Genomic DNA, 15,884 nt, shown 5'->3' with positions numbered 1-15,884 from the left:
GAGGTGTTCGTCCACCGTCTAGTGGTGGGAGGGGTAGTAGCAGTATGAGTCGTGGCGTCGACATCTTCATCTATGTCGTCAGCCTCCTTAGAAGTGTAGTTCAGCATGTCGATTAGATATTTGATAGTGGCTACTAAGTGAGTGGTGGGTAGGACGTAAAATTCCATGTGGCCTGCTTCAAGACCGATCCGAGCATAGGTCGTGGACGGGTCATCCATAATGTTCATCGGCTGGATCCGATCTAGCATCTAGCTTAAAGGGAGAGACTAGCCGGATCGGTATCCGAGATTTCTTTGGAGTCAACCTTCGGTATGGTGGTGTGAGGGGCGAGTCTGGCCAGGATTGACTCCTGATCTTCGGACGCCGAAGTCGTATCCGGGCTTGAAGCTTAATTCGAGGTAAGAGCCAACCCAAGGATAGAGTCGGAAAGAGAGTTCAAAGTCAAAGCTTCAGGGTTTTCGGGTTCTTCAGGCAAGGCTGAGAACCTAGTGAAGATCAGATCGCCCTAAGCATCAGCAACGTACTCTAGGTTGCCGAACCTAATTTGACACTCCAGGGCAAAGTTGTCGACCTGGTCGAGGTGACCGGCCAAGTTAGCGTGCAAACGATGTCGCCGAACGCGAAGAGCTAGCCGGGAACAAAGATGTCCCCGGTGTGGATGCCATCTCCGATGACTAGGCGAGCCATCTATCCTTCGGTGATCCCACATCGGAACTCTCAATGAAAGCACCAATGTCGGTGTCAAAACCGGCGGATCTCGGGTAGGGTGTCCCGAGTTGTGGATCTTGGATCAATGGGGAACAGGAGACACACAGACAGTATTTACCCAGGTTCTGGCCCTCTCTAAGAGGTAAAACCCTACATCCTACTTGATTGTATTGATGTGTATAGGATGGTTACAGAGTCGATCTACCAGAGATCATATGAACTAAACCGTAGATAAGTAGGATGATGGTTCTTCTTCTAGCCTCTACAGATTAAACCCTCCGGTTTATATAGACACCACGGCTACTAGGGCTACACATGGTCGGTTACAATAAAGGGATAAACATGTCGATTCTCCTATCTTGACTTGGCGTACACACCAAGGCTTCGAAGGTTTCCTGTCCGGAGAGGGAGTCGCCTTATAGCTCGGCCTTCTAGTAGTTGCAGAGCAGCCCACCTGTCCGGCCCACAAGAGATAGGCCAACAACCTGAGGACCCCTTAGTACAGGACTCTCTCACACAGGGCGCGCTGGATTTCGACGAGATCCAGAGCGACGCGCCACCCCCACCTAGCCACACGTTTACGGCAAGCTCCACCTTGCTATGCCTTGTCCCGCACCATAGTCGTGGTGGCCGGAGTGGTCCTGGATACGCACGGCCGCGGTGTCACTCGCCTCATCTGCTTTCCAAGAGCACTGTTGCAACCGCGAGATGGGGCACAGTAGGCGACAACAAGGAGCACCCAAGGTCGCCGGAGTCGTTCCCAAAATCCCAGCCATGGTCGCACTAGAGGCCGGGAGCAACGGATCTAGCTTGGGATAGGAAGCTGTGGAGCGAGCGTGACGCGCGTCATCGGCGTTCGCAGGAATCAGTCGGCGTAGGTGACAATGTAGTAGGTGTTCGTGGGAGGAGAAAGGGTCGCCATAGGTGCAATGGGGTGTGAGGCGGATTTGGCAGCCGCCTGATCTATAAGGAGATGGGTAGGAGACGAAGTGGTGGGTGTCAGTGGCGATGTGGGAACGGGAGTCGACGAGGGGAGGCCAATTTTCGTGTTTTGACCCTTTTTATGAAGTTTAGCCGGATCTGACCCTGGTTCGTAAAAAATTTGGGATCTGACCCTTTTTCCTACCGCCATAACCCTTGGCGGTAGGACTTGACTGCTCCGTCACGGTCATCCAACGTTGAAAATACCCTACCGCCATAGTCTTTGGCGGTAGGGTCCAGAAGGTTTAAATTACATGTGGCGTCTAGAAGAATAGAATCAGTCTAGTGGAAAATTGGCTAGCTCATGCGAGTTTGGTTCAGTAGGACTTGAGTTGGAGCCTTCACAAGGCCAATTTTTTGTTTATTTTTATTTTGCCCATTAAAAATTAAATAATGTGTCCAACTAATATTAGGACATGAATTACTTATAGAAATATATTTTTATTTATCTGTAACTGTTTTATAAAAGTCCCGCAAAGATATAAACGAATATGATGGGATAAACAATTTGTCCAATTATAATGTTAAGCTATGGATTATTTATAAAAATATTTTTTTTACTTATATGTAACTGTTTCATAAAATTTCTGCAAAGATTTGTTTTTCTGCGGTCTTTTTGCGGCTTAGATCTGTAACATACATGGGAGAGAGCAGTTTTATTCTTTGCTCATCATGAAGATTAGGCGCTCTGCAATTAAGTTCTCATCATATGTTACTTTGTTTGGCTCTGTTATTGTTTGTCTCCGCCCAGCTATGTTAATGATGAGTTTTCTTCCATGTTCTTTTGCCAAAAGAGCTACATATGATGCGTAATTAATAATTGTTTGCAACAAATTATCAGAATAAAAGCACTTTATGCTTGATTTTTAACTGTTAACTAAAAGAAAATGTTTATCCTGAGTAGCACTAAGGTTGGTCGGCTCCGCGCTCAAACCACTGCAGACACGCACCTCTAGGTTCTTCAGTTTAGTTGCTACTATATTATCAAATCCGTGATACAAACACGACCTCTCCAGTAAGATCAAATATGTTAGACTATGTATAGCTTCTGTACCTATGTACGTATATGGTACATATTGTAACACAACCATTATATATAATGAGATAAGCCACCCCTAGAGGGTTGTGCTGGTTCCCCAAAACTTATTGTCTTACATGGTATCACGCTAGGTTACGATCGCTTCTGCTTCTAAACCCTAATACCCGCACCGCCGCCGCAGCCGCCGCCGCCTTCACCGCCGCCGCCGCGCCACCGATCGCGCCGCCGCCATGTCGAGCGCCGCCACCACCGGTTCCACTGTTGCGGGCTTCCTCCCGGCCTCTCTTGCGGCTCTGCTCAACCTCCCGCTCGATGCCGTCTCTGTTCCGGCTCCGATCGGGACAAGGAGCATCGGCTCCGTCTTCTCCACGCCGCCGGCGCCCTCGCTTGGGCGTGACCTCGTGGTCCACACCGCGGCGCCGCCGTCCGCTGCGGACTCCGCAGGCGTCGTCCCGCCGCTCCTGCCGCAAGCGGATCACACTGCCCCGCTGGCGGGGTTGGCGGCGTCCGCCCCGGCCGCGGGCCTTGCGGCGTCCGCACCGGCCGCGAGCTTTGCGGCGCCCGCCCTGGCTGCGGTCCCGCCTCCTCCCGCATCGGCTTCGGTGCCTCCGGCTGCCTCCATGGTGTTTGCACCCCAGGCAGCCTCCTCGATGGGATTGTCTTCACCGCCGTCGTTTCACTTCGGTCATCTCATCACCATCAAGCTCTCCGCCGACAACTACATCTTCTGGCGTGCGCAGGTTCTCCCGCTCTTGGGGAGTCACTACCTGCTAGGCTACGTCGACGGATCGCTTCCCTGCCCACCCGCGCTGGTAGACAGCGTGCACGGTCCGGTCTACAATCCGGCCCATCGCGTCTGGACGGGGCAGGACCAGGCGAACCTCTCCTCCATCCAGGGGTCGCTCTCGCCGGCAGTTGCCGGCCTTGTTGTCTTCGCGAAGACGTCTCATGAGGCCTGGACCATCCTTGAGCGCACCTTTGCAGCGCAGTCCCAGGCTCGTGTCTCTGCACTCCGTCGTCAGCTTGGAGAGTGTCAGAAGCTTGACTCCACTGCCACTGAGTTCTACAACAAGGTCAAGGGCCTCGCCGACACATTGGCCTCCATTGGACAGCCCCTCACCGACTCCGAGTTCAAGTCGTTTATTGTCAATGGTCTTGATGAGGAGTATGATGCCTTAGTCGAGATCATCAACGAGCGGGGCAACTCGACACCCATGCTGGCACACGAGGTTTTCTCTCGGCTCCTTCTCACTGAGCAACGGGTCGAGACTCGCCGCACCAGGGGCACTGGCTCCCTCTCGGCCAACGCCGCCACCAAGGGTGGCCGCTTTTCTTCATCACCCCGGTCTCCCTTGGGGCTGCCACCGTCGCCCGCCTCGGCCCCCCCCCACCTACTGCGACCTTACCGGGGGCTGACGGTCCACGTGTGTGTCAGCTTTGTGGTCGCGATGGGCACTGGGCCTCCAAGTGTCATAAGTGCTTCCAGCGAAGCTTCCTTGGTCTTGGAAATGACGGCAAAGATACACACAACAATGTCCGTCAGGTCGCCATGGCTGATCGTCCCGCGCCGCAGAAGCAACAGGGACACACTCAGTCCTACTCCATCGATCCACACTGGTACATGGACTCTGGGGCGACAGAGCATCTAACCAGCGAGATGGGGAAGCTTCACACTCGTGAACCCTATCATGGCTCCGACAAGATCCACACCGCCAATGGAGCAGGTATGCACATCTCTCATATTGGTCAAGCATCTCTTCTCACTAGACATGCCAATAGGAGTCTTCAGCTTCGCAATGTTCTTCGAGTTCCATCTGTGACCCGTAATCTTCTTTCAGTTCCTAAACTCACACGTGATAATAATGTGCTTTGTGAATTTCATCCTTTTGATCTTTTTATTAAGGATCGGGGCACGAGGGACATTCTTCTTAGTGGACGGTTGTGCCAGGGCCTCTACCGTCTGGAGCATCCTGGTGTCGCTCGTGTTTTCAGTGGAGTTCGGGTCTCTCCGTCACAGTGGCATGCTCGTCTTGGTCACCCGGCCACACCTATTGTCCGTCATATTTTGCGTCGTCATGAGCTTCCTAGTTTGTCTAGTCATAAAGATGTAGCAGTGTGTGATGCTTGTCAGCAGGGGAAGAGTCATCAACTTCCTTTTTCGGAGTCCAGTCGTGAGGTGAAACATCCTTTAGAACTTGTGTTTTCAGATGTATGGGGTCCTGCTCAGACTTCTATCAGTGGTCATAATTACTATATCAGTTTCGTTGATGCTTATAGTCGCTTTACCTGGCTTTACCTTATTAAACGCAAATCTGATGTGTTTGATATTTTTGTTCAGTTTCAAAAACATGTTGAACGTCTTCTCAAGCATAAAATTGTTCATGTCCAGTCAGACTGGGGGGCGAGTATCGCAACCTCAGCTCTTTCTTTCAGTCGCTTGGGATAGCTCATTGTTTAGCATGTCCACATACACATCAGCAGAATGGTTCAGTCGAACGTAAGCATCATCATATTGTTGAAGCTGGTCTTACTCTTTTGGCCCATGCATCTGTTCCGTTTCGGTTTTGGAGTGATGCTTTCACCACTGCATGCTTTCTCATCAACCGTACTCCTACTCGTGTTTTAAACATGAAGACTCCCATTGAGGTTCTCCTTAATGAACAACCTGATTATACCTTTCTCAAGGTATTTGGGTGTGCTTGCTGGCCGCATCTTCGTCCATATAACAAGCGCAAGCTTGAGTTTCGTTCTAAGAAGTGTGTTTTTCTTGGCTATAGCTCTCTTCATAAAGGTTACAAATGTCTTCATGTTCCCACTAATCGTGTCTATATATCTCGGGACGTCGTGTTTGATGAGCATGTTTTTCCCTTTGCCAACCTTCCTGTGTCCACTGTCGAACCACCATCCCTGCATTCATCCTCTGTTGCTTCTGACCAATTTGATGATGTTGCATACTCTCCTTTGCTGTTACCTAACCATGGTGCAGGAACCGGACGTGGAGCTCGTTTGGAGCTGTTGGAGGATTCACCATCATCATCGTCGTCTTCTGGTGGGCACGTCGATCGCCCTATGTTGGATGGCATCGATTCGCATGCCCATGCATGGTCACCCGACGAGCCCGTCGCGCCGAGCATCTCCACTGCTCGGTCCGTTTCGCCAGCGGCCGCCGAGTCGCCCGCGGCTCGGCCCGTCACGCCGTCTTCGCCTGCGGCTCGGCCCGTCACGCCGTCTTCGCCCGCGGCTCGGGTCCTCACGTCGCCTTCATCAGCGGATCGGCCCGCGACACCGGCCGCGCCATGGCCCACTATGCCGAGCTCGCCATCGGCCCGGTCTGTGATGCCGGAGTCGCCAGCTGCTTCGTCTGCTCTGCCGGTTTCGCCGGTGGGTCGGCCTTCTTCGCCAACCGAGTCCGAGGCTACCGTGACTGGCTCCTCGTCACCGGCTGACTCGTCAACGTCGCCGTCCTCCAGCCCGTTGCAGGCTGCTCCGTCGACCTCGGTGGTTCCTGTGTCCCGACCACATACACGCAGTCGCAGTGGCATTTTCAAACCTAAGGAACGTAAGGATGGTACGGTTGCTTGGTTGGCTGCTTGTTTGGCTGCTGCTGTTGCGGATCCATCTTCTGAGCCTCGCTCATATCAGGCTGCCCTGCGCATTCCACATTGACGAGAGGCTATGGAGCAGGAGTTTCATGCTCTTCTTCGTAACAAGACATGGACTCTCGTTCCTCCACCACCACGGGTAAATGTTATTGACTCAAAATGGGTATTCAAAGTGAAGAAGCATTCGGATGGATCTATTGAGCGTTACAAAGCGCGACTTGTTGCTCGCGGTTTTCGGCAGCGTCATGGTCTTGACTATGAGGACACCTTCAGTCCTATCGTCAAGCCTACCACTATTCGGCTTCTTCTCTCCATTGTTGTTTCTCGTGGTTGGTCACTTCGTCAACTTGATGTGCAGAATGCTTTTCTACATGGATTTTTGGAGGAAGAGGTTTATATGAAACAGCCGCCTGGTTTCTCTGATGCTGATCGTCCTGACTATATCTGTCGTCTTTCCAAAGCACTATATGGTTTGAAGCAAGCTCCTCGTGCCTGGCATGCCCGCCTTGCCTCTGCCCTTCGTGCTCATGGGTTTGTGCCGTCTACTGCTGACACTTCGTTATTTCTTCTACAGAAGCCAGAAGTCACTATGTATCTTTTGGTATATGTCGATGATATTATCCTTGTCAGCTCTTCTCAGTATGCTGCTGATGCTCTTGTCTGCTCTCTTGGTGCTGATTTTGCGGTCAAAGATCTTGGGAAGCTTCACTACTTTCTTGGAGTTGAGGTCACTTCTCGTGCTACTGGTCTTGTCCTTACGCAGAAGAAGTACTCCTTGGAGTTGTTACAGAGAGCTGGCATGCTGAAGTGCAAACCGACCACCACACCCATGTCGTCTACCGACAAGATAACAGCTGTTGATGGTGAGCTTTTGTCTCCTGCGGATGCCACAGAGTACAGGAGCATTGTTGGTGGACTTCAGTACTTGACGATCACGAGACCAGATATCTCTTATGCTGTTAACAGGGTTTGTCAGTATCTTCAGGCTCCCAGAGATACTCATTGGGCTGCTGTTAAACGCATTCTTCGTTATGTTCAGTTCACCCTGACATTTGGTATGCATATTCGGCCGACTTCCTCTCGGGTCCTTTCGGCCTTCTCTGATGCAGATTGGGCTGGTAGCCCAGATGACAGGCGATCCACGGGGGGTTATGCAGTATTCTTTGGCTCTAATTTGATCGCCTGGAGTGCTCGGAAACAGGCTATTGTGTCACGTAGCAGTACTGAAGCTGAGTACAAGGCTGTGGCTAATCCTACTGCAGAGATTATTTGGGTGCAGTCTTTGCTTCAGGAGTTGGGTTTGTCTCAACCACAGCCTCCTATTCTTTGGTGTGATAACATCGGTGCTACATACCTTTCTGCAAATCCAGTATTTCATGCCCGAATGAAACACATTGAAGTTGACTATCACTTTGTACGGGAACGTGTATCACAGAAGCAACTCCAGATCAAGTTTATCTCATCTAAGGATCAACTTGCAGACATCTTCACTAAGCCTTTACCGCTGCCACAGTTTGAGGCTTGTAGGCGCAATCTTACCCTTCTCAGTTCTTTAGAAAGTGGCTAAGATTGAGGGAGGGTGTTAGACTATGTATAGCTTCTGTACCTATGTACGTATATGGTACATATTGTAACACAACCATTATATATAATGAGATAAGCCACCCCTAGAGGGTTGTGCTGGTTCCCCAAAACTTATTGTCTTACAAAATACATTGTAAGGTTCGTTCTCAGTATTATCATCCAAACACATATACAAATCAGGGTGTGCAAAGGCCTTCCGAACTTTAAACTAACTAAGAAATGGCAGGAAGTAGTAAAACCCTGGGTAAACAAATTAATTGTGTCTATGAAAGAGGATAAGTAAATGGTCATAGACCCGTATTTCATCCTTTCTTGGGTTCCAGTGTTAGAACACAAGTTTCAAAAGAACATATACAAACTGCAAACTAGAAGTCTGACTAATTCCAAAAGCGTTGAGCAATTTAAGATGGAGATGGAGCACTCACCTTGATAAAGTGCAAGCTAGCTGCCACTGCCGCTCCTGCTCCGGCAAGGAAGTTCCCCAGTCTAGCAGTGCTTCTGAGGGAAAACGAAGGTCCAAGGACAGGGATTAATTGAGGGCAAAAGGAGATGATGGAGCAAAGACCTGAAGGTGAATGCAACGACCTAACTATCAGGGAGGCTTCATATACGAACGATGAAGAGATATGTGGGGCCAATAATGTGTGAGACCAATTGATCTCGGTGAATAGCCTTTCAAATCTTTTTTATGCAGGTAATATGTGAGACCAATTGATCATATTCGTATACATATATATATATATATATCTTTGAGCGAATTTTTTAAAACAGTTACAGATAAATAAAAAAATATTTTTTTATAAATGATTTATATCCTAATATTAATTGGACAAATTATTTATTTTTTATTGGGCAAAATAAAAATGAACAAAAAAACTAGCCATAGGTAGGCTCGAACATGAGACCTGCAGCCAAAAATCTGTACGCGCTAGCCAACCTGCCAACAGAGTTCATACGGTATTTCTAGACGCCCTACGTTATTTATATATTCTAGACCCTACCGCCAAAGACTATGACGATATAGTAGTTTCAACGTCAAACGGCCGTGACGGCGCAATAAAGTCCTACCGTCATAGCCTGCGGCGGTAGGCAGTGTTACACTACCGCCAAGGATAATGCGGTAGGAAAAGGGTCAGATCACAATTTTTTTTCGAATGAGGGTCAGATCCTGAATTTGTTTGCAAAAATGGTCAAAACACGAAATTTTGCAACGAGGGGATGAATTTTTTCCTCTTTGGCTTCGAAAGTAGGGGGCCCGGCAATAGGTGGCAGTCAACATGGGATGTTCGAGGCAAAACCGGGAGACGTCAGCCCAATACCATTCCGTTTCTGGTTTTGGACTAATTGTGTCCGGTTTTGAGACATGAGGGACGAAATGTCTCCCAAATTTTTTTAGGGATCAAATGTATAATTTGGGTGAATATAAGGGATCAAAACATACTTTTCTCTAAAGTTAAACCAACGTAAATAGAGTAATTTAGAATAATCTAAACCAAATCGATATGTTCCCAAAATCACGTCTTGCATTAACTCAATTAAATTAAAAAATCTCACCAAAATCATAACTAAATTGAAATTTTTCCTTTTCTCCCCTACAAATATTCAAATCAAATCTTATCAAAACCTTGCTTAAGCCAAAACTTTCCTTGTATTCTCTACCCATACTCAAATTAAATTAAATCTTATCAAAATATATAATATTGTAGGTGTAAGGCATGAATCAGATATAATTAGTGTTTTTTAGACGGAGATATAATTAGTGTTGAACCATCAAAATACGTAAAATTAGCTGGTTATTATTCACTTCCCGGTCTCGGTCCTTCCTCACAATTTTGTGCGCTTCGTCACCCGACAATCTCTCCGCCGGCAACGGAAGACGAGGCAACATGCTAGACCCTCTTCTGCACCCGAGCCTTCACGCAGGTGTGGAGTGAAGGGAAGCGGACCCTCTAACATAGAGAAGGAAAAGTCACGATGCTACAGTGCTAGTCTAGTGTAAAACATAGAAGAAAAGTTAGGGACTGTTAGTAGGTTGTTAGCATGTTGTTTACGGTTGGTATTTGTTGTAGACATAAACAATTTAAAATTAATTTCATTTCACTATCATCTTATTTCTATGTATACTATAAATGTACCAAGTAGATCATCAATTTGTGTGAACCAACCTGTGGTTGGATGGTTAGAAGGACTGTGGTATCCCAGCCCAACAGGGTTCAAATCCTGGTGCTCGCATTTATTCCTGGATTTATTAGGATTTTCGGCGATGCACATTCAGTGGAAGGAGACGTTTTCGTCGATGATGAGGTGGCTACGGTTGTTGGAATCAAAACCCTCTAACTACCTCTCCTCTCACTCGAATGGAGGTGAAAAAAGAAAAACAATGGACACAAGATTCTCTGACCAGCGACGAACGCCACCACGGGTGCTCAAACGTCTCAATCTTTTTTTCTTTACAGTGCTACATGGCTTACACTTGGTCTGCCCCTAACATGATGTTTACAGTGCCTTATATAGGCTCACACACGCACACCACTAGGAGCCACTAACTCCACGCACACACACATAACCTGCCGCTGCTCTCGGCCACTAACAGCATGAACTGTCTTAGACCTCTTCCTATGCATGCATGTCCATATCCAGCTGATGCATGCACTAACCACTAAGCCACATGCATGGAATGCTACGCCTCCACTCTCGCTTGCGCGCCCGATCAGCATGCCCTAACCGGCTCGCACGACGCGCTCACACGCGCGTGCTGTGGCTTGGACTTTCAACAGACCGCAACGGCCACAGCTCTACCCGGTGAACTCAGGTGCACACATACCATTGCGACACACGCGCGCACACACACACCCGACGCACCCGACGCCGGTCACCAGCGCATGGACATGGCTTATTGCCAACACTCATCCTCTAAGCCATGACATCGCCGCGCAGCCTACCGACAAGAGCCCTGACTCGTCGTCGTCATCTCGTTCGCCCGATGATATAGCGCACCTCCGCGCTCGCTTGGATGTGTCGTGTGCCCGCCGTTGCCGAAGTTGATGCAGCTCGCGTCATTGTCGTCGTTACGGCCGTGACCCAGCCCGTGTACCCGACCTGGCGCACCGATGCCGGTCGCACCGTGCTCCGTCATGACTTCAGCGACACACGCCGAGCTCCTTCTCCACCGGCGACACACGCCTGGCGTCCCTCTGCGCCCAGCACGTTCGGCGCGCACCCAATGCGTCCAACGAGCCCGACTGCATCAGTGCGTCCCGCATGTCCCGCGCGCATCCGACGCGCCCGACGAGCCCGACTGCACTAGACGCCATGGACTCACCGCGTGCCGCCTCCGCGTCCGCCATGGCAGCCGCATCTCCGCGCACCTCCACAAGCTGACACACGGCCCGGAGCTTCACCGCGCAGCCGACGGCGAACGCCGCCACCGCCGGCACGCCTCTGGCAAGGGGACGACATCCCAGATGAACCAGCTCATGATACCAAATTGTTGGAACCGAAACCCTCTAGCTACTTCTCCTCTCACTCGAACGGAGGTGAAAGCAGAAGAACAGTGGATACAAGATTCTCTGGGCGGCGACGAACGCCACCACGGGCGCTCGAACGCCTCAATCTTTTCTTCTTTACAGTGCTACATAGCTTACACTCAGTCTGCCCCTAACATGATGTTGACAGTGCCTTATATAGGCTCACACACGCACACCACCAGGAGCCACTAACTCCACGCACGCACACATAACCGGCCGCTGCTCTCGGCCACTAACAACACGAACTGTCTTGACCTCTTCCTATGCATGCACGTCCATATCCACCTGATGCATGCACTAACCACTAAGCCACATGCATGGAATGCTACGCCTCCACTCTCGCTTGCGTGCCTGATCAGCACGCCCTGGCTGGCTCGCACGACGCGCTCACACGCGCGTGCTGTGGCTTGGACTTCCAACAAATCTCAACGGCCACAGCCACAGCTCTACCCGATGAACTCAGGTGCACACATATCATCGCGACACACTCGCACACACCGCACCCGGCGCACCCGACGCTGGTCGCCAGCGCATGGACATGGCTTATTGCCAACGATGACTTCGTAAATTTTAAGATAATATACTGGCTCAGTCTTTCCATGATGCCCATAGGGGTAGGGCGTGCGTGTGTTTGTTTATAGGGTGAGTGTATGCGCATGTATATGAGCGCTTGCATCAGTACTGTGTTAAGAAAAATCATCAGTTTGCAAATTAATTTAAATCATTTTAGCCTTAATCATATGGATAGAGATAAGGAAAGTTAGGGTTGTGTAGTTTCTCTAACTTCACTTCTCAAATGTTAATGTTAGAGGATCCGCCGGAGCGAAGAAGCGAATCGTCCCGACTTGGATATGTTTTTTCTTTTACTGGTGATGATGGTGAGGAGCCCTATCTTTGATCCGATGGATTGCTGTAATGACATTCTTTGTTCTTGGGTATGAGTTCTGTTTTTATTTTGCTTGCAGCAATCAAATCCAAATCTAATCGAGCTCTCCACCGATTACGCTAGTGTTCTTCAGCGCGCAAGACCGATTTCAGTTGACCCCACAAGCGTCGCCGCAGTTTATATTCCAAGAATCTTTTAGGGGGATTCAGTTGAACCTCCATGCCCGCGCTGAGACTTCCCCTGGAAATCAAGATTCAAGAACCATCTCCATCAATGGATGACGCGGGAGGGGACATTCTCCCGTCTCTCGGCCGCGTGCGCCTCGGCGATCTCGCGGCCGTCGAGGGCCTCGCTTCTGACAGCTACAAGATATGCGTATCGACACTGATGCAGTCGCTGGCTCAGTACTCGGCAGTCATCATCCAGCTGCCCCCGGCCGATGCTGCCCTCTTAAGGTCTGGTCTGGACTCCGCTCGCCTCTTCTTCCACCAGCGAGTGTATGATTCGGTGGGCGACGTTGTCCATTCAGATGACGCCCGCGAGTGGAAGACATCTGGTTACTATGCAGATCCTCAAATGTGGCTGGAAATGTATGATTATAGGCCTGGTGTTACTGTCAGAGAGCATGGTGGCGCAATGGAATTGTCCCCGTCTGGGCTGCCCGACATATTTTCAATGCTTGGGAAAGTTTGCCGAGATATCTTGGATGCGGTTAGCTTCTCACTGAATCTCCGTAGTTGTGTGTTTACTGAGATACTCGACAACATGCCATTGAGAAGCCAGGAAGTGTCGTCCTCTGTTCTTTCAGCATGTTGCCATTCGAGGCCATCATTTGAAGAAGCACAGCAGCATGGCATTGCTTCTCCTGATGACAGTCAATTGCTCATGTTTTCTGAGCAGGAGCAACAGATCGACAAGACTTTGCTTACACTAGTTAAGTCTGATAGGTCAGGCTTATATATCAAGGACTTGCATGGACGCTGGATTCTTGTTGATGGGGACCTTGGTCCACATGATATTGTTGTATATCCTGGCCTTACGCTTTATCAGGAAACCTCTGGCTATGTAAATCCAGCTGTGCACAAGACAGAGGTTGGAAACTTGCAGGGATGTATGTTCGGGCGTTGTTCTTTGGCGTTTAAGCTCACACCGAGATTTGTTGCTAGGCCTGGTGGTTCAGAGATGGGAGCTGCTGGTCATGGTGTTGATACTCAGTTTCAGGTCCCCGTAACAGTTACTGAGTTCATGCAAACAGATCATTCCGCTGATCAACTTTTTCCCAAGAACAATGAATCATCATCCCAGGCAGAGCAGGATGGTAAGTTATTACCTCCCAGTCTTTGCTATGTGAATTATGCTTGTAGCTATTGTTGTGCCCCCATGTTGTTGTTATTTCCTCCAGGACGAGCACATTCCTTATTCCTTCTGTCCTAATTTACGAGCCATAGTCTGACTGCCAAAAGTCATGCTTTGTTCTAGATAATATATCTGATGCATAATGCGGTGCAGTCTCACAGAAGTGTAATTTGTCATATATGAGTTCTGGGTGGTGGAGTGCAAGGGTACACGAGCGAAACAAAATTAAAGAGGGGCCAAGATTGATTGCTAGATGAATTAGGCCCTAATTTTGATGGTAAATCAGATCAGCATAGGAGCTTCACATAGGGCTATTAATCAAGGGGATTTCAAGCTTGAGGGTAGGCCATGTATCACCCCGGACCGGCACTATGCAGATCTAGCAACCTCGGCTAGCCTCTACGTAATATCGATCCTAAGGCGCCACCTTCACACGATGTACATGTGGAACGTGCATGCCATCTGGGTGGAACGGTCGGTATCACAACACAAGTCACGAAAGAATCTGCAACAACAACATAGATAAATACAACACTCCGGAGAGTCAAATTTAACGAATGAATACAACAAGGGCTTTTCGACCAAAATACAACTCATACAACGGAAGCAAATATACCTTAGACATGTAAATAATACAAATGCCTTAAGAAGGCTTTAAAGAAAAGCAAAGGGTGCCCATATCCCTGCCAAGACCATTATCTGTGGGATAACCACCTGACATTGTCCATCAACACACGTGCTTCCTGAAATGCTACCGTCTGGATTGCAATAATCCATGGGAAAAAGTATAATTAACAAGGTGAGTACTCAACTGCACTTGCAAGACTTACATCAGATTTGCACTACATATGCATCATTCTCAAGGAATGGGTATGTATGTGGTTTCAGCGGCTTCAAGCGCTAAGCATTCTATAGAGACACGCTGCAACTTGCGTCTATTAGAGATAAGGAATGAGAGCGCATAAGTAAGGCTCGCATATGAACCAACTATGCCTACTGTAAAAGATAACACTACCTTGCATTCTTCCCCGCATCTCCCTGTTAGGAAGTATTAGTATAGGTCTAGGAGTCCTTATTAGACTATGTTTCCTTTCCTTGTACCCCATGGGCTATGCAATAGAGATAAGTTGCTTTCATAACATGGTATTAGAGCTTAGGTTTTTTTAGCACGCGCAACTCGTGCTATTGATCCACTATCGCGTCGCAACCAAACTTTTTGGTCCCATTGTTTTCTTTTCTCTCTCCCGTAGCCTCCGGATTTCTCACGGCTGCTGCTGCTTCCCTCGTCCCATCCGCCCCGTGGTGTGCCGCCTGCCACTCCTGATCGAGCCGTCTGCTTCTGGATTGAACACAGGATCGAGCCGCTAGCTGCCGATCTCCGATGAATCCCGCCGCCAGCCAGCCTCTGGATCGAACACAGGATTGAGCTGGCTGCCTCTGGATCCGATCTCTGCAGCCGGCCGCCGAATTCTGCCCCCGTTGCATCGTCGGTTCCTCTTCTTGCCTGGCTGTGCTCTGCTTTCGTTCACCAGGAGCTTCTGCTAGCCGCGCTAGCTGCCACCTGCCGCTGTTCTCGCTGGGTATGCATCGCCCTCGCCGCCCGCTGGCTCTTGACGGTGTTTCCTATATTGGTCCCGTCTCGCACATGCATCGTCTTTCGTTGTTGTGTGCTCTTCCGCTGCCATTGCATCTGGTCTAGTATGTGCTTTCTAGTTTTCTTTGTTTTCTGTCCATCAAATCCGTTGATATTTTGTGTTTCTCATGCCATGTGAGTCCACAATACCTTTGTCCGTCAACCTTTTCTGGTCCTGGTCCTTTCTATACAACTTTTGTGGCCTACTTGCCCTTGTTGTTTTCTGTAGGATTTCATGGACTTCTTTTGCATTGTCGATCTATGCCCATTGTCCTTAGCCGCAGAGCTTCTTTCGCCGTCAGTTGTTGTGGGCTATGATTTTCTGCGCAATGCTTCATTCTCTTGATGTGCCATCTTCTTTTGACAACCCATCTTCTCTTGATACTTCTCTTGTACCTTCTATTGATGCGGTGTCTTCCTCTGATGTGCCATTCTTTATTCCTTTTGGCTTAACTTGATAGGTTTTGAAGACCCTTCATGGTACGACGACAGTCTCAAGATGCGGACTTTGGATTATCATTTTTTTCCTGGTGTTACACTTCAAATGCAATGTTATTGCATTCACTTT

At 49.1% G+C, this 15,884-nt stretch overlaps 1 protein-coding gene across 6 annotated transcripts in view; it reads left to right on the top strand.

Moving 5' to 3' along the window:
* Positions 1-11,951: 11,951 nt before the first annotated feature.
* Positions 11,952-15,884, top strand: part of LOC119363584 — a 33,392-nt gene continuing 29,459 nt past the window's right edge. For all 6 annotated transcript variants that reach the window (XM_037628957.1, XM_037628959.1, XM_037628958.1 and 3 more), the window contains exons 1-2: positions 11,952-12,319; positions 12,407-13,645. In XM_037628957.1, the coding sequence (XP_037484854.1) occupies positions 12,547-13,645 (1,099 nt within the window). In that variant the 5' untranslated portion in view covers positions 11,952-12,319; positions 12,407-12,546. The remainder of the gene's footprint in view (positions 12,320-12,406; positions 13,646-15,884) is intronic.

The sequence above is a fragment of the Triticum dicoccoides genome, chromosome 2B (assembly GCF_002162155.2).
Source record: "Triticum dicoccoides isolate Atlit2015 ecotype Zavitan chromosome 2B, WEW_v2.0, whole genome shotgun sequence".
Taxonomy (NCBI): domain Eukaryota; kingdom Viridiplantae; phylum Streptophyta; class Magnoliopsida; order Poales; family Poaceae; genus Triticum; species Triticum dicoccoides.
The sequence above is the reverse complement of the archived record's forward strand: the minus strand, read 5'-3'. Positions and strand labels throughout refer to the sequence as shown.